Source organism: Onychomys torridus, chromosome 1, assembly GCF_903995425.1.
Source record: "Onychomys torridus chromosome 1, mOncTor1.1, whole genome shotgun sequence".
Lineage (NCBI taxonomy): Eukaryota > Metazoa > Chordata > Mammalia > Rodentia > Cricetidae > Onychomys > Onychomys torridus.
Genome location: NC_050443.1, coordinates 7,238,245 through 7,256,192, shown reverse-complemented (window position 1 = coordinate 7,256,192; position 17,948 = coordinate 7,238,245). Strand labels below are relative to the sequence as shown.

Genomic DNA, 17,948 nt, shown 5'->3' with positions numbered 1-17,948 from the left:
CAGATGCCAATGCAAAGTACTATATCCAGCAAAACTTCAATCACCATAGATGGAAAAAATATGTTCCAAGATAAAGCAGTATGTAAACAACATCAACCTACAAAACCAGCCCTACAGAGGGGAAAGAAGGAAAACTCCAACCTAAGGGGGTTAACTACACACACGAAAACAGACTAAATATCTCAGACAAGCAAAGTCAAAAGAAAGGAAACACACACATCACTACCATCACCACCACCACCACCACCACCACCACCACCACCACCACCACCACCAAAGAACAGGAATCCAGATGCAGGTTGATCTCTGAGTTTGAGGCCAGCCTGGTCTACAGAGTGAGTTCCAGGACAGCCAGTGCTAGCCAGAGAAACCCTGTCTGGAAAAACAAAAAACCAAAAAAACAACCCAGGAATCAACAATCATTGGTCATTGGTATTTCTCAGCATCAGTGGTCTCAATAAAAAACACAGACTGACAGAATGGATACAAAAACAGGATCCATCCTTTCTGCTGTATCCAAGAAAAAACGACCTCAGCATCAAGCATAGACATCATATCAGGGTAAAGGGGTTGAAAAAGATATTCCAAGAAAATGGATCTAAGAAGCAACTTGTATAGCCATTTTAATATCTAACAAAGCAGGACTTTTTTTTTTTTTTTTTTTTTTTGGTTTTTTTCTAGACAGGGTTTCTCTGTGTAGCTTTGCTCCTTTCCTGGAACTCGCTGCCTCTGCCTCCCGAGTGTTGGGATTAAAGGCGTGAGCCACCACCGCCTGGCTACAAAACAGAACTTATTAGAAGAGATAGGGGATGACAGTATATACTTATCAAAGGAAAAAATCCACCAAGAGGACATTTCAGTTCTTAACATCTATGCCTCCAAACACAGGGGCACCCAAGTTTTTAAAAGAAACTTCAGACGTAGTAAAGTTGACAACTAAGAATAGTCATTGCAGCAGGAAACACAAATTTCAAAACAATTATATTTATTTATATACATTCTTTTGGTTTTTGTCACTCACACACTTTACCCTGTGCATAATTATCACTCAGTTTTTGGTAACTGGCTTTAGATTTAGAAGCATTTTCAGATTTTATATTTTCTTTATTATTTATTTATTTGGAGCTGAGGATCGAACCCAGGGCCTTGCGCTTGATAGGCAAGCACTCTACCACTGAGCTAAATCCCCAACCCCTTAGATTTTATATTTTCTTTAATGGCTAAATGAAGCAATCAAGAACTCCCTGATAGTTTCAGGCACCCTCATGCCTGCTGGGTGGTGTCCCGAGCTGTTCCTCAGGTGTGGGACTCTCTTTACTCAGAGTCTGCAGAGTGCATCTCAAGGCTGAAAAGGCAGTAGTTTGAAAGGCACTAGGACTGCAGTTTGGATTGCCTCTTCTTGAACTTAATCCCATGTGTTTTCTGATGCCCAATAAGGTGTGAGCTCTGAGTGAAAGCTCTCCCACACTTGGTGCACACATATGGGCGCTCCCCAGTGTGAGTTCTCTGATGCCTGGTAAGGTGGGAACTCTGGCGGAAGGCTTTCCCGCACTGTTGACAATGGTAGGGCTTAGCCCCAGTATGAGTTCTCAAGTGTTGAGAGATGGCTGAGCGGTCATTGAAGGTCCTCCCACACTCTGAACACTCAAATGGTCTCTCTCCACTATGAATTCTATAATGCTGTGTGAGGGAGGAGCTCTGAACAAATGCTTTCCCACAGGCCATACACTTGTAAGGCCGTTCTCCTGTGTGGATCTTTTTATGGACAGAAAAATACCTAGCATTCTGGAATAGTTTGCCACACTCACTGCACCGGCAAACTTGGCTCCCCTTATGAATTTTTATAAAAAATATCTGCTGAGCATGATGGCCGATGGCTTTGTTACAATCACTGGCTTTCCTAGTGGTCCCCTCTTCAGAACGCTTCTGGTAAGTTTTCACATGGGGACCATATTTTATGGAAGTGTTAGTTTCCCTGCCTTTCCCTCTTTCAGAGGTCTTCAGGTGCATTTTTATATGGGGACTGTGTTTTATGGAAGCACTCATTTCCCCGACTCTTCCACCATTCGAATCCTGGTTAATTCTTACATGTTTCAAGGAATTCCTGTTTCCTCGGACTTTACTCCTTTCACAGTCTCTCTGGAGAATTTTTACAGGTGAAGCACGTGCCAAGGAACTGTTCCTGTCCCTGGCTTTTCCTAACCCAGACACCATCTTGTGATTTTGTATAGATGAACCTTGTGTCATGGAATTGCTGCTTTTCCCAATTTTACCCCGTTCAGCACTTTTCTGGTGAATTTTTATAGATGCATCAGGTTCCATGGCATTGCTACTGTCCCTGACTCTGCCTGCTTCAGAGCCAGTGGCTTTCTGGTAAATTTTTGCAGGTGCTATAAGTATAATGGGATCTCTGCTGTCCCCAACTTTACCCTGCTCATAACTCTGCTGAGGGTTTTCTATAGAAGGACTATGTTTCATGGAATTGCTGCCGTCTCTGACTACTTGGCACACCATAGAGTCCCTTTGCTGATTTCTTATGGGTGAATCTCGTGTCATGGAAATGTGTTTTTTCTTGGCTCTCCTCTTTCCAATGCCCTTCTGGTTACTGTTTACATGCAAGTGCTTTCTAGGAAGAACTTCATCGAGTGAGTCCTGGCTTGTGTGAAGCCTAATTTGCCCCCGAGACTGGGGGCTTTCAGAGATCTCCTCCTGAGGGAGGTCTTTTTCCTGTACAACCTCCACTTGATTTGATTCTATGGTATGGATTTCTTGCACCTCATTTTGTGAGATATTTTCAGTAACAGTAGTGGACTGGGTACCATTCCTTGAGAAATTTTTTGGTTTTGGGTCACAAATTGGTTCTACCACAGAACGGGGTGATTTTGGACTTAACTCTTTGTTTCCCAACGTAGGCTCCCACCCTGAAAGAAACCAAAAGATAAGCATACTGTAGTTAAAAGTGATAGAATGACAGTATAACAAACAGTATTAAAAAAATGAGATTACATCCTTTCCTCAAATAGTCATCCATTTTAGGGAATGGCTGACAAGCTCTTTAGCAGAAAAACCAGGAATGATCAATTTGGGTGAGGGGAAGGAACTTTTTCTCATTTCTCCAAGAGCACAGCCAGTCCTGACAATGGGTAGGGAGAGTGAGAGTCCTGAGGGGACCCTGCGGCATTCTAAATATAGGCATGGTCTTACCCACTGAGACCAAGTTGCCCAAGGTCTCCAGCATCACATCATGATACTCAGTCCTCTGCACTGGACCTAGTAGCTGCCATTCCTCCTGATTGAAGTCCACAGCCACATCCTGGAAGGTTACTGGCTCCTGTAATGTTATGAAAATTTGGTGTTTGTCAATCTGGGCAGAATAAAGGCCATTGGGACATTATATCAGATAGGGACTCTTCTGCTTTGGTGGTTTGGTCAGAGACAATGACTTCTCAAGCCCCAAAGAGACCCACAGGGTATTTCTTCAAAGTCTGGGTCCCAAGCTGGTAGACAGAACCCCTGATTGACAAAGAGCTACAGTGTAATAAGGAAGCCATATCAATCATACTAGCATCTGTGTCAAGGATGCACTGTAAGGACAGCATCTCACAAGAGAACCTTCTCCCTCTAGAAACAGCCTTGAAGCTAGAAACACAATGAAGCCACAGTCCTTGCCTTTGTGGACAAGTCTGACCTATGTGGAGCATTCACCTATGTTGTGTCAGTTTTTTTATGAGCAGCTAAAGATTCTGAAAGGAAGACTCTTCCACTTCACCAACTTGCCCAGATAGGGAAGATCTTTTGCCCAGATGTAAAAGAGCCTACCTTAGGAGGAACAGAATTCAGAGCAAGTCTGGGATTAATCAGTTTCTTCCCATTCACAGTAGCAGCCTTACTTGAAGCCTACTCTAGACTGCTCATACCTGAGAGCCAACAATTTCAATCACATGCGTGAGCCAATATAAACCACTTACGGGGAAAACAGCACTATGCCATATACACACACCATATCCTATAGCTGACAAGGCCAACATCCTGCTGCAAACATCACCTAGTTTGTTCTGAGACACATCTGAGCTGTGCTCTTCCATTCCTAATTCCCTAGTTGAGTGTTTCTGAAGGACAAGGGCTCTCTGGTTCTAACCAGGGTACAGGGTACAATGTGGTTCTTGCAGGCTGCCTGTGGTTGCTCTGATTCTCATGTTCATCAGCCTTGGGCCACTTACTCTTGCTTTTTGCTTTCTCTGTGGCCAGGTCACAATGTCTGGAGGCAGGGTTGCCCTTCATACTTTGGTTGTTTCAGAACTCCACTCAGTCCCAAGAACTCAGAAGGTTAAAATTGCCTATCTTGTGTGAAGCTGCAGCAAGGCTCAGTGTAGAAGGGGGCATTTTAGGGGTGGGCCCCTTATAGAAAGCTGTGACCAAAGAACAAAAGGTAAGGTTCTTGCTTACCTCAGGTGGTACAGTAACTGGTAAGGTGGCCATGTCCTTCTTTTTCTCTTTCAGTCGATCAGTGGCCTCATTATGGCAGGCAAGCAGAGCTGGAGGAGACACCACATGAAGGGATCAATGGGGTGGTAGCCCTCAGGCAGGCAGAACTGCCAGGCTCTGCAACCCTTGAGCTGTGCATATCCATGTCCCTTGGTGGTCTATGTTGCCTTCTTCACAATGGGTAACTAATTCCTATACCTGGAAGGGCCCAGGTTGTCATCCTGCGAGGACCACTGTTTCCATTACTGACACCTTTTATTGCCTTCCCCTCCAGCATCTGTTTCAGGCTCTAGCTTCTAAGGCAATGGCCTCACACCTTCTCCTTGGTGGTAAAGTCTGTTTCTAGTCTACAAGCCCTTATCATGCTTGTGTGGCTCCTCTTCATTTGGCCATAGGGTATGTACTCATTTTGGGCTTCTGTCACCTTAAATATTCCTGGCCAGTACTAACAGCCCTCCCAAGGACTCCTTCAGATCTAGCCTTCCTCATGTGTCTTCACATGCTCCATGGGCTTTTACAATGCTGATTCTACTCCAGCCAGCATGGGGACAATGTGACTCAGGTTGCTCTACATGCTATCACTCCACCATGGTAAATGGACTCTTGTAGACACGGGAGATCATAGACTTTCAGAGCAACTGAAGCTTTTGCTGGAACATTTAGGAAAGAAAAATCCTGTGTTTGGAAGCCTTAATGGGTATGAAGCCAGCTGAAGGTAGCCAACTGCGGTATGGAAGAAAGGATAAGTTGAGGTGCTTACTGAAGTTCCTAGGTATAGATGTTCCTAGAGTTAGAACATCCTGGAATTTTTCCAGTAAACTTTGCTTCTTCTTGGAGCTGCTTTTAAGTTTTTTTTTTTTGTTTTTTGTTTTTTGTTTTTTGTTTTCCCCGAGACAGGGTTTCTCTGTGTACCTTTGCACTGGAAACTCACTTGGTAGACCAGGCTGGCCTCAAACTCACAGAGATCTGCCTGGTTCTGCCTCCCGAGTGCTAGGATTAAAGGCATGCGCCACCACCGCCCGGCACTTTTAAGGTTTTATGAGTGACACCAAAGAATCCCAACTAGTACAATGACCACAAATAGTTTTCTCAGGGTCCTCAGTGAAAGGTCAGGGTCATTAGGCTGTGACATGTTAAACACAGGGTAAACTCAATTTTATCTCATAAGCACTACTGCTTTTTTGGTGTCTGTAATTGTGGTGCACGTACATTTGGGTGTATGTGTGTTTGGGTGCATGCAGAGGTCAGATGAGGATCTCTGGTGTCCTGCTCCATCACTCTTTGTTGTATTCCACTGAGTCATGATTTCTTATGGAACTTGGAGCCAGGCTGGAGGCCAGCAAACCCTAGTCACCTTCCTGTCTCCACCTACTCTAATAGTGTGGTTAACAGGCATGCATGACCATGACCAGATTTTTAAATGTAGCTTCTGGGGAGTTAAACTCCAGTTAACTGTCATTAACTGCACCCCACTCCCAAATTTTGAGGATTAAACCCAGAATGCTGTGCAGTCTAGGCAAGTGTTCCATCCACTATTGATGATAGCCTCAGCTGCTTTCTCTTTTGAGGCAGTCATGATAAATTGCTCACACTGGCCTTGAACTTCACTTGTGGCCCAAGAGGGCCTTGAATTGGTGACTTGACTTGGACTCCTTGAATATCTTAGATTATAAGCCTACACAATTAGGTCTGTCAAAATATATTAGGTTTCCAGAGACCAGAGCTCTGGCATCAGCTTCACTGGCCTAAAATCAAGACATTAACAGGGCCATGTTCTTTTGGGTATAGGGAAGAACCCATTCTTTGCTTTTTCAACTTCTACAGGCTAACCAGAATTCTTGGCTCATGGCCCGCTAGCACATCCATACTGTTCCCTTTCTTCACTTTTCTAGTCATAACAGATCAGTGACAGAAACAGCCTCCATAAACTCCACCAGTATCCTGACCTTTCCACCACTGTATTTCCATCACATGTGTATTCACTTTGTCATACCACATCTTTTCTGCAGGACCACAGGCTCAATAAACTCAAGCCCTGCCTTAGTTACATCTTATTCACAGCCCCTACAAAGAACTGGAAGGCTGGCTACATATCAGGGATTCAGGGATCCCAAGAGGATTTAAAAAAAAAAAAAAAAAAAAAAAGCACTGCATTTGTAAGCTTCCATTGAAACCCATAGGAGCTTTTTGTTTGGGAGAACAGGGCTGGACACCAATCACTTCAGGTTTCCATTAGCTCTGATCTGGTAACATGTGGAAGACACAGATGTTTGTGGTCTGGAGTGGGAACAACCCATCCTTAAGTGGGAACAACCCTTCAGCACTCCTCATTCCTCCACAAAGCCTTAGATGTTTCTAACTTCACCATTCCATGACACTTACCATCTTCATTAGACACCGAGGTCACATTCTCCACCAGGGTCACTGCTGCTTGGCAATCCTCTGGGCTCTGTGACTCCACCCATACCCGCAACTTCTCAGGCAGTGCATTGAGGAACTGCTCAAGCACCAGTAGCTCCAGGATATGTTTCTTTGAATGTGTACTGGGCTGCAGCCACTGGTGACACAGCTCACGAAGCTGAGACACAGCCTTCTGGGGATCATCTGACTCTTCATACTGGAAATGTCGGAACTTTTGGTGAGCGACTTCAGTGTCAGTCAAATGCTTGCTTGGCTGTTGAGATGGCTCAAGGTTACCTAGGCTCAGGTCTTCTCCACTTTTCAAATAGAGGGATTGAATCAGGGCATTCCGGGGACCGGCCACATCCTTGTTCAGTGTAAGGACCTCAACAATGTTGATCTTCATCTTGGGATTCTCATCAGGAAAGGAATTTATTCCAGGGTCCAAAGAAGGCTTCATCAAGAGACTCTCATCAGGAAAGGAATTTATTCCAGGGTCCAAAGAAGGCCCAGAAGACTCTATAAGTCAAAACCAGAGCAAAATCTAGGCAGGGTGGCACATTCCCATAACTGTTATACCTAGGAGCCAGGGGCAAGAGGGGATCCCTGCTTGTAAGAGTCTAGCCAAGTCTGTATATTCAGTTCTAGGCCAACTAGAGTCATAAAGACAGATTCATCTAAAAAACAAAAACAAAAACAAAAACAGGGCTGGGTATGTAGCTCAGTTGGAAGAAAATTACCTAGCATTCAGGAGGCCCTGGGATCAATCCCTAGCAATGCATTCAAACCAGGCAATGCAATGCACACCCGTATTCCCAGCACATAGGAGATAGAGGCAGGAGGATCAGAAATTCAAGGTCAAGCTTGACTACTTAGCAAAGTCAGGCTAGCCTGGGATACTTGAGACTCAGTTTTGTATACCTGTTTTAAAGAACACAAATATTGTTTTATTCAGTATGTAAGGATCTGGCTCATTCTTATTTACAAATTACTATTATTAAGTTTCATGCATTTCAGAGGACCTGTATAGATTTCCCCCCATCTCCTGTGTAGTTTTTTTTTAACTTGTTTTTTATCTTGTGTCAGTTGTTTATATTTTGTCTAAAAAGAAGCAAAGTTCATGCACTTGCTTTTCCTTTCTGATTTTTCCACTGAGCACATCAACAGGGACTCACACTCATTTTTGAGACAGGGCAGACAACCCAGGTTGGCCTCAAACTCAATGTAGTAGAGAAGGACATTAAAATTCTGATGTTCTACTTACCTCCTGAGGTCAGAGATTACAGGAATCTACCACAATACCTGGTTTATGTGGTGCTGGGGATTCAACCCAAGGCCTTTGGCATGTTGGGTAAACACTTTGTCAACTGAGCTATATCACGGCCCCTCTTTATGGTTTTTATTTGAGTACAGGTGCTCACTAAATTGCCCAGACTGGCCTTGAACCTGTGCCTCAGCTTCCCAAGGAGCTGGGATTATAGGCCTATAATACTAGGCCTAGCTATGTTTCTTGCTTTAAAAATATCATTTTTTTTTCTTTTTTATTTTTTCAGAGGGTTGTCACCTCCTTATCACCCCTAGAAAATGTTTGCTCCAATGCTTTGTTCTTTGGTTTTAGAAATGTATTCCAGACTTTCCAGTTACCCTAGATTCTAAGTGTGGATGTTAGAGAATGGTATCAACTTAAGAGAATCATGATATACATATTTGAGACAGACAGACGGGTGGTATACAGAGAGAACAAATACATTAAAGATGAGAGAAAATGTATTCTTGAACAAAAAAATCAACAAACCATGCAAACATACTTGTATGTGTGGCTCTAGCCAAATACATGGCCACACCTGATTCTGGATTCTTGAACAAATCAGTATGACTCTGAGCCCACAGAGGTCTTTGTAACACCTGCAGCCTCAAAGTTCCCTTTCCTCTCTCAAAGCTTGTACTCATAACTGAAATTATCTTTGAAGATATACCAGTGTTTCTTGTGATTTCTTCAGATATCTATTCACTCCAAGCAATTCAGTCATATCACTAACAAATTGGAATGGATAGAATTATAGTAATGGTGATTGCTCTCATTCATATCATTTAATATTTAGGTTAGATAACAGAATTAGAGATGTTAGAAATTGCTTTACTACAGCTATACATTTATGTTATTCAAATTTTATGCAGGGTTTGCTTTTTTATGACCTCTGACATTTCTTTTTTCTTATTCATTGTAATTCTTTCTATTGAGTATTTTTTACTCTCAGATAATGCAGTGGTTAAAGCTGATGACTTCCCCACAGAATACATCCAAATGGCCTTTGCCCGTATGAGTCCTCTGATACAGACCACAATGAGGACTCCTACTGAAGTTTCCCACATTATCATGCTTACAGCAATCCCCATGAGTGAATTCTTTAACACTCAGTGGCTTCCTAATAGTGACTGTGTTCTTAAGACTAACCCTGGCACAACTGTGATGACAAATAAGAGATGACACACGGAACTGTCTACATCATGCTCCTTCTCATGATTTCAGAGTTCTCAGATGCTGTTATTTGGTAGAAGAAAATTTCCAAACACAAACTGTTATTTTTTTTTTTTTTTCTGGTGAGGGGCGTCTAGTGTGTGTTTTCTCAAGGCAAGACTAACTTAGGTCAGAAGCCATTCCTGCTCCAATCATATTTCTGAGATTTCTTCTCTTAGAGTGAGTTCTCAGAGATTGAAAATTTCACAAAATGACTGTCATCCATGTCTTTACAAACTGATATCTGGTTTTAGGTTTCTAATAGTTAAGGACGTTCAAGATGAGCTGAAATTGGGCTTTCTCACACTAAATACATTTACAGCACACTGTTTTTTTAACACACACACACACACACACACACACACACACACAATACAAATATCCCAGAGAACAAATACATGAAGATAAGAGAAAATATATTCTTGAACAAAAATCAACCAACCATACAAACACACCACTTTACTAGGCTCTAGTCAAAATGTATGGTATTTCTAGATTCTAGACTCTCAAACAAATCTATAAGTTTCTGAGCCCTCAGAGTTCTGTATATGTGAAATTCCATCATTTTTCATATATTTATTCTAAAATTTCATATATTTATTTTCTTCATTTTCCACATGTTCTAGCATGTGGACATTCTCTTAGACTATACAAAGAATTAAATCCAGCAGTATCTGCCTCTTTCTCAAAGAAAACACCTTTTTTTTGTAATGTAAATTCAAATATAATCTATAAACCTGTTTACTGTTTGAAAGTGTTGTAACAATATATTTATCAGGTTCACTTCCTGCTTCATTTTTTTTTTCCTTTTTGCTTTTTCGAGACAAGGTTTCTCTATGTGTACCCCTGGCAGTCCTGGAACTCATTCTGTAGACCTGGCTGGTCTTGAACTCACAGAGATCCACCTGCCTCTGCCCCCTGAGTATGCACCACCACCATCACCCAGCAAGCACAACCTAACTTAGTTTCCCATGCCTACACAGGATGTTATTCAATTCAAAGCTTTCTTGAGGATGAATGACATTTGTCTTAGTATTTATCCATTTTCTCATATTACTTCAACAACCACATTCCATGATGTCATTCTAGCTATGGTGGAAAAATGGAGAGGCATGCAAGCTGAATTGTGAAAAAGAATCCCAGCTTTTGATTTATTCTCAGTTCTGTGCATCAATAAGATGCATAGCATACCACTGTTGGTAGACTAGTGGAGATGTAGTATCTCCTTTAATAGCAATATATGATATTCTAAAATCTCTTATCTTTTTATGTGCTACCTGAACCTCTTGAAGTTCAAACAAGTTTATTTGATTAGATTAGCAAAACTCCTTGGATGTGTCTAAGGTTCCTTTTCTTTTCTTTCTTTCTTTTTCTTTTTGGAGCTGAGGACCGAACCCAGGGCCTTGTGCTTGCTAGGCAAGCGCTCTACCACTGAGCTAAATCCCTAACCCCGGTTCCTTTTCATTTATAAGTTATTGATAGAACAAGTATAGACACAGCACAGTTAAAAAAAGAACTTTCAAGGTGAACGCCATTAGGTAGTTTTTTACATGATTAGTCTAAATTTTACTCCACATTATGTCATCATGGAGAGAAATGGGTTCTAATTTTTAAAATGGTCTGTTTGTGGGGCCCCTAGTAGTGGGACTAGGACCTTCCCTGGTGCATGAGCTGGCTTTTTTGGAACCTATTCCCTATGCTGGATGCCTTGCTCAGCCTTGATCCAGGTGGGAGGAGCTTGGTCCCGCCTCAACTTGATGTGCCAGGCTTTGTTGACTCCCATGGGAGGCCTTACTCTTTCTGAATGGAGAAGGAGTGGATGGGGGTGACTAGGAGGGAAGTAGGGGGAGGGAATAGAAGGAGAGGAAGGAGGGGAAACTGTGGTTGGTATGGAAAACGAATAAGAAAATAGTTTACATCTTTAAAATAAGTGAATTAAAAAAATTCAGGCGAAGTTTTCCTTGTAGCCCAGTGGCAAAGTACTTGTTTAGCATATACAAGGCCCTTGGCATCAGTCTCCAGGACCACAAAAATAATATTAGCAGTAAAGATAAAGACTATGAACAAACAACCACAGGAAATCCCTTCAGGGCTTCCTTCACCCATAAGAATTCTCAGCAGCTCTTTTTGGTCTAGTTTAGCTAATTAGATATCTACATCCACCGATTCTACCTTTGAGTCAAACACACTCCTTATTTCTCCCTCATCCTGCTACTACTCTCCCGAGGCGGCCATTACTGTCTCACCCTTAGATGCTTCGAAAGCCTCCTTTCACCACAGCTCTTTTGTCAGAAACCAACTAGAGTGAGCTGTGAAAAGCCATGTCACACCATGTATTCATTCCTCAACAATAAAAGTCACTCCTCTCAACAGCTAATGTGGCCAGGTGTCTCCTGCCAACTTCATCTGTATGTTTTTGTATTTTGGTTTTCTACTCCTAGCTCCAAATTTGGGTCCAGAGAAGGGGGTGTGCTAAGTCAGTAATTGCAGTCCCTTTGTGTTGTGGCTAATAGTTATCACCAAAGACGGCACCAGTTGGAGATCTGATAGGTGAATAGTGCCAGAAGCAGTGGCTCTGATGCTACTTCTAGCAGAGCATATACAAACAATGAGAAGCACCTAGTAGCACACAGTGTGCATTATACCCAACACATATACAGAAAAGTTGAAGACAGCAAAAACAGTGAATACCACCAAGTCATTTATGAAGATCATCACAAAAATATAACCTTACAGCAAGGCATTTCTTAAATCTACTATGTTACCACTCTGACCACCTTGGAAGAATCTGTAATGGAAATAGGAAGTATTACTGATTTTCATTTGTTTCTAGCACTAGATGAATATTTATTCATTCAAATGAATGTTGATGTGAAATAAAGCAAAATCTAATGTAGTGGATAGGCATCTAACACTATGCACATCAAAACCCAGAAATTTTCCTATTAAGTTAGGCAGATACCCACTCTTTACTTTCAGAAACATGATGTTTTATATGTGACGATGCAACTATATAATTGTCCAAAGCAAAGAAAAAAATTTAACATAGGACTGCAGAGATGGCTCAGTGGTTATGGTGATTTGAAGGAGATTGATACCCTTGGGCTCATATGTTTGAACACTTGGTCCCCAGTTGGTGGAACTGTTTGGGAAGGGTTAGGAGGCGTGGCCTTGTCAGAGGAGGTGCGTCATTGGCAGTGTCTCAAAAGCTCATGCCAGTCCCAGTTAGCTAACTCTCTGTCTCCTGCTTGTGGATCAGATGTGAGCTCTCAGCTACTGCTCATTCATCATACCTGCCTGCCTGTTGCCATGTTCCCCCGTGATAGTCGTGTGCTAACCCTCTGAAACTGTTAGCAGGTCCTAAATGACATAGAGTTACAGGGTTTTGGAGTTGTCTTGTTTGGTTTTGATCTTGCTTTGGTCCAATATTTCCTCACTTTCCCCACTTTGGAATGGTAAAATATATCCTGTGACATTTGTTTGATGGAAGTATGTAAGTAGCCTTTTGCATTTAAAGGGGGTTACAGTTAAGGGACTGCTTTGAGCTTCAGAAGAGACTTTGAACTTTTTTGTTTTTATTTCAAGTTTTGTTCATTATTAAGTACTTCTGTAAGTGTATGTATGTGTGAAAATACAGTGGCCTCAGAGGACAGAAGAGGGTATCAAATCCCCTGGGACTGGAGTTACACATGGTTGTGAGCCACCAACCATGTGGGTGCTGGGGACTGAACTTGGTTCTCTGCAAGAACTGCCAGCGTTCTAACCACTGAGCAATCTCTCTAGCTCCCAAGACTCTGACCTTTCAAAGTGTTGAGACTGTGAAAGACTATGGGGAGTTTTGGAGTTGGACTGAATGCATTTTGTGTCATAATACTGCTATGGACTTATGGGGGTCAGAAAGCAGATTGGGGTGATTTGAATGAGAATAGCTTCTACAGGCTAATATATCTGAATGTTTGGTTCCCAGTTGGTGAAACTGTTTGGAAAGGATTGGTTGTGGTCTTGATAGTGGAGGTGTGCCACTAGGGGTGGGTTTTGAGGTTTCAAAAGCCCATGTCATTTCCAGATATCATGAGCTCTATCTTGCTTCCTGCCTGTGGATTAGGATGTATGCTCTCAGCTACTGCTCCAGCACCATGCCTGCCTACCTGATTCCATGTTCCCCACCATGATGGTCAGGGACTCACCTTCTGAAACTGTAAGCAAGCTCCCAATTAAATTTTTTCTCTTATAAGTGGTCTTGGTCATGGCCACTTATATCTTCACAGAAACAGAAAAGTAATTAAAACACTAATGTTAAGAGAATTTAGCAAGATGACAGATTCATCTGAACAGCTGTGCAAGAAAGGATTAAACAGAATAGGGAACAGTAACAATATGTCTAATCAAATTTAATGTACATTCTCACAGGATATTCTCAATTAACCCAGGCAAGCTGGTGTTTATTTAGAGGAATAGATGTCCAAAGACATCCAAAGCTTTATTTATTTATTTTTTAAATTACAAGGGGAATGAAAACTTATTGAAGTTCACTAATATACAATAAAATGTATATAACATTATGGTATGCACCCAGAGAGGAAAAGCACAAAAGATCAAAACATAAGAGCACAGAAGAGGCTTCTGTACTATGATAATAGTAATTTAGTCTATGGAGAGGTGGTGTTTCCATCAAGTAGAAGAATGAATCAGAATATGGGGCTGAAAGAACGTATGTCCACCATATACAAAATATAACTGGATAAATAGAATAACAACAAAAAGCAAAGTTAAAAATGCTCGAATTCACAAAAGTATTCAGATAATATGCCTATGTGGTTAACAACACCAACAAGAAAACTTAGAAGAGAAACAAAAATAGGAGCCAGCATAGTAGCACATATTTGTGACCCCAGAACTTCTAAGGTAGAAGGATGATCAAGAATTCAGTTACGCAGTAGGTTGGAGGCCAGCCTGGGCTACATAAGACCTTATCTCAAAACAAAACAGAAAACTAAAACAACAACAGAACCCCCACAAACATCACTACCACTGCACACAAACCCCAAATACCATAACCATTGCCCCAAATAAAGACTGAGGTTGAGGATGGTAGTTCAGTGATAGCATGTCTGTTCTGCTTATCACGTGAAAGGCCCTGGGCTTAATCACCAGCACCATGAAGAAATGACTGTAGATTGGAAAATAATACTAATTACAGCATGCTACTTGAGTTCTCCATAGCTTAGAAGACATTAGTCTCAGAATAATCAGTAGGCCCATCCCTTTTGGGAACTCCCTCATGCCTGGCTCTCACCTGGAAAGATCTCTTGAGGAATTTCTCTCTCCACTGGCCAGAAGTCTTCTACTTCTTCTAACTGAGATATCACATTTGGCTTGGAAAAGTGCCGTTCTGTTCAAGGGAAAAGAGACAGGGCTTGGGAGTCTGCTTAGGGAAAATGCTGTCCTGTTGTACCACTCTATATCCCTTCCTTTCCCCATGCTGTCACATGATGACTGTAGGCCTTGGGCAGTGATAACTATCCATCCATTCCCTTTTTTTTTTTTTTTTTTTGGATTTCTTGGGTTTCCTCGACAGTAGAGGAATCATAAAGTAAAAAAAGGGAGATTGTTCAATTGGGGGACATTCTGCAGAAGCTTTTGCTTCTTGGCTAAATGTGACAGCAGAGAAAGAACTGATCAGGACTATCTACATTTCTTGCTTCTGCCTAAACATAGACATGATGAAGCTTGGAGCCACAGCTATACAATAACTAGAGAGGACAGAAAACTTCCTAAGAACCACAAAGAAATCACAATCTTTGATGATATATATCTCTGAGCTGCTGGACACTGACATCTCATATGCTGGAAGTGCCATAAAAATTATAGGTACCTGTCACTGCAGCTACAAATATCCTTTATCGGCTCCGCCCAGTATTCAGGGGCTCTGATGTACTGACTGGATGAAACTTCTGAAGTTATACTGAAAAGCTGCCTTTTCTTTTCACTACCAAGCTCTCCACTGCCATAACACTTCCACTCTGGTCTGTCCACCTGAGCCAAAGAGCAAACAGTTCAGAGCTACCACACTTTGGAAGTTAAAAAAAAAAAAAAAATTGGGGGAGGAGGAGGAAGGAGGGAGAGTCAAGAATAAATAACCCTCAACTCCCAATCTTCTTCCTCTTCCACCTCTGGAGTGATGGAATTACATGTGTGTACCACCCTCCCAAGGCCCAAACACATCCTTATAAAAGTGGAGGTTGCCTTACCCACGGAAACCATGTTATTGTAGTTCTCCAGCATGATTTCCTTGTATAGGCACTTCTGATGGAATTCCAGCTGTGCCCACTCTTCTTTGGTAAATATCAGTGATACATCTTCAAACTTCACAGGTTCCTAAAACCCACAGGATGTTGTTCAGCCAGGGGTCTTCCTCTTCCACAGTGACAGAAAAATGGGAAGGCTGACCAAGAGGACCCAGCAACATTCTACTTGTCTCATCTCAAGTTCCTTTGTTTGAATCCTTGAGCAAACTGCTCTGACACTACTCGGGAGGACTTATGAGACCTCTGGTCTATGAAGACCTGTTCATTTCTCATTAACCAGGGCATAGGACTGTTAGTTCCCATCCACACTGCTTTTCTTGTGGTTGCAGAAAGCTAACCACGAGCCTCCTATAAAATTCTTACACTTGTCAGTTTCTCCCCCGCATCCCCAGCTTAAAAAAAAAAAGAAAAAGTTGAAAAGTACTGGTGAGATGGTTCAGTGGATAAAGGTGCTTCCTACCAAGCCTGAGTTTGAGCTTCAGGTCCCACATATTTGAAGGAGAGAAGCGATTTGGGAAGTTGTCCTCTGCCCTCTACACGCAGACAGTGGAACACACGTGCACATCCACACACAAAACAGATGTAAGAAAAAAACCATTTTTAATTGAAAAGCCTCAATCTGGCCTGTAGAACCCCAGTTCAGAAACTGTTTTTGTTTTGCTTTGTTTTGTTCCTTTTTTTTATTCTAATCACCCTCCTCCCGGAGCTCTAGGCTATTAGGGAACAGATGTCTGACCACCAGGTGCCTCCCTCAGGGGCAGACTCAGAAGCTGAAAGAAACCTCTACTCACATGAGGCCACCCTGTGGGGAGCGTGGAGGCCATACTGTCCTCAAAGTTCTCTCCCCGGAGTAGGCAGCGTGCTGAGGAAACTAAAGGTGGAAGGAGAGTTGGGGGAGGCTAAGGAATGTGCCTGGAAGCTCTTTCCACCTCTGCCCTTAACCGGTCTCTCAGCGGGACATGACCAGTCCACCCCCACACTTGAAAGTGCCCAGTGAGTCCTCTCCCCGACTCCCACGCGCCTACAAAGGCAGGCTCCCCTCTAACCGCGAGGGGACAGATCTTCTGATGTCCTCCAATCCAGAACGCGTTTGGTGTTCTTAACCGCGTCCTACATCCAGAGCGCCAAGTCTCTCTCAGGATCCGGACCCACGACTACACAGCTCCTTCCGGGTCCATGGAAGTGGAACCGCAAGCAAAGCCAGCTCTGGGCTCCAGAGGGTGTAATGGGATAAAACAGAAGATGGGCGCTGTCCCCGACGGGATTTCACGCAGCACTACGCATGCCTGGGAAGACACAATGGCGCTAGCTAGGCCGTCGGTCGGCCCCGAACTGCGTCAGCTCACAGGTCCGGACTACAACTCCCAGACGCCCCCGCGGGCGTCGAGCCGCCGCAGCGGGCGGCGTCCGTCCCGTTGGCCGCGAAGCTGAAGTCCGTAGACGTGTGTGGTTGGCGGCCGGAGAACCCGGAGGAAGCCTTTGAAGGAGGGAACAAAGCCGCTGAGCCCCAGTTCCTCTATGGGCCGAGCCCGAGCCTAGGAGAGAGTCGAACTAACTCACGGGAGGGAACGCGCGTGGACTAACGGGAAGGTGGGCACTGGCAAGGACGGGCAAGGGGTGGGCAGGAAGTGCCGGTGCCAGGGCGGCTGAGGGACGCTGGACGGGTAGCAGAGTAGGAAGCGCCGGAAGTAGTGGACAGACCGATCATACACTGTGTGTGTGGTTCCCTTAAACAGAGAGGAAGAAGGGACTAAACTATCGAAACAGAAAGCCAGCAGGCTCTGGAATTAAAAATCTACCGAAATTTCTATAAGAAGACAAGCATTTGCGCCCAGATTTGTAGACTGGGCAGGGCTGTATGGTTTCGCAACTTGAAGGTTCCCGGGATGTGTGGAGGCTTGATGGACTTGAAATAGATGGTAGGCTACACTAAATGTCCACTCCAATTTTCCCCACAGAGGGCGGGACATGAAGGATCATAGGAGTTTGAGGAGGAGAACAAAAATTTCCCCCAATCCCAGGGAGACTAAATGTAAATGTCCACACAGGGTCTGAAGAGATGCACTGTTAATTGTACCCTACACATAGGGAGGATGTGGGTCTTGGTAATGTCAGTAACCTGTGATTAGGTTTGCTCCTGTGGCAGACTGGATCATATCCAGGAGAGGAGAACCTGAAGTCCGTCCTGACCGTAATCTGGTATGTTTTTAGCTTCCTTGACAGTCCAGAACGACAAA

At 43.2% G+C, this 17,948-nt stretch overlaps 1 protein-coding gene across 2 annotated transcripts; it reads right to left on the bottom strand.

Moving 5' to 3' along the window:
* Positions 1–1,170: 1,170 nt before the first annotated feature.
* Znf274 (zinc finger protein 274) lies at positions 1,171–17,248 on the bottom strand. 2 transcript variants are annotated; one of them, XM_036208159.1, is made up of 8 exons: positions 16,737–17,248; positions 16,503–16,582; positions 15,655–15,781; positions 14,700–14,795; positions 6,868–7,404; positions 4,447–4,535; positions 3,205–3,331; positions 1,171–2,921 (listed from the first exon to the last, which is right to left on the bottom strand). In XM_036208159.1, exons 2-8 carry the CDS (start codon positions 16,533–16,535, stop codon positions 1,372–1,374), a joined length of 2,559 nt encoding a protein of 852 aa, XP_036064052.1. In that variant the 5' UTR covers positions 16,536–16,582; positions 16,737–17,248; the 3' UTR covers positions 1,171–1,371. The 2 variants fall into 2 exon arrangements, with proteins under 2 accessions (XP_036064052.1, XP_036063955.1); XM_036208062.1 differs by having other exon boundaries at positions 16,758–17,248.
* Positions 17,249–17,948: the final 700 nt, after the last annotated feature.

Excerpts from the sequence above, each read along its gene's own strand:
- Znf274 (XM_036208159.1), bottom strand. The coding sequence starts at position 16,535 with ATGGCCTCCACGCTCCCCACAGGGTGGCCTCAT. Across the intron at positions 14,796-15,654 it reads CAATAACATGGTTTCCGTGG|AACGGCACTTTTCCAAGCCA; the intron begins GTAAGGCAACCT and ends TCCCTTGAACAG. Across the intron at positions 3,332-4,446 it reads CAGTTACTGTACCACCTGAG|GAGCCAGTAACCTTCCAGGA; the intron begins GTAAGCAAGAAC and ends ATAACATTACAG.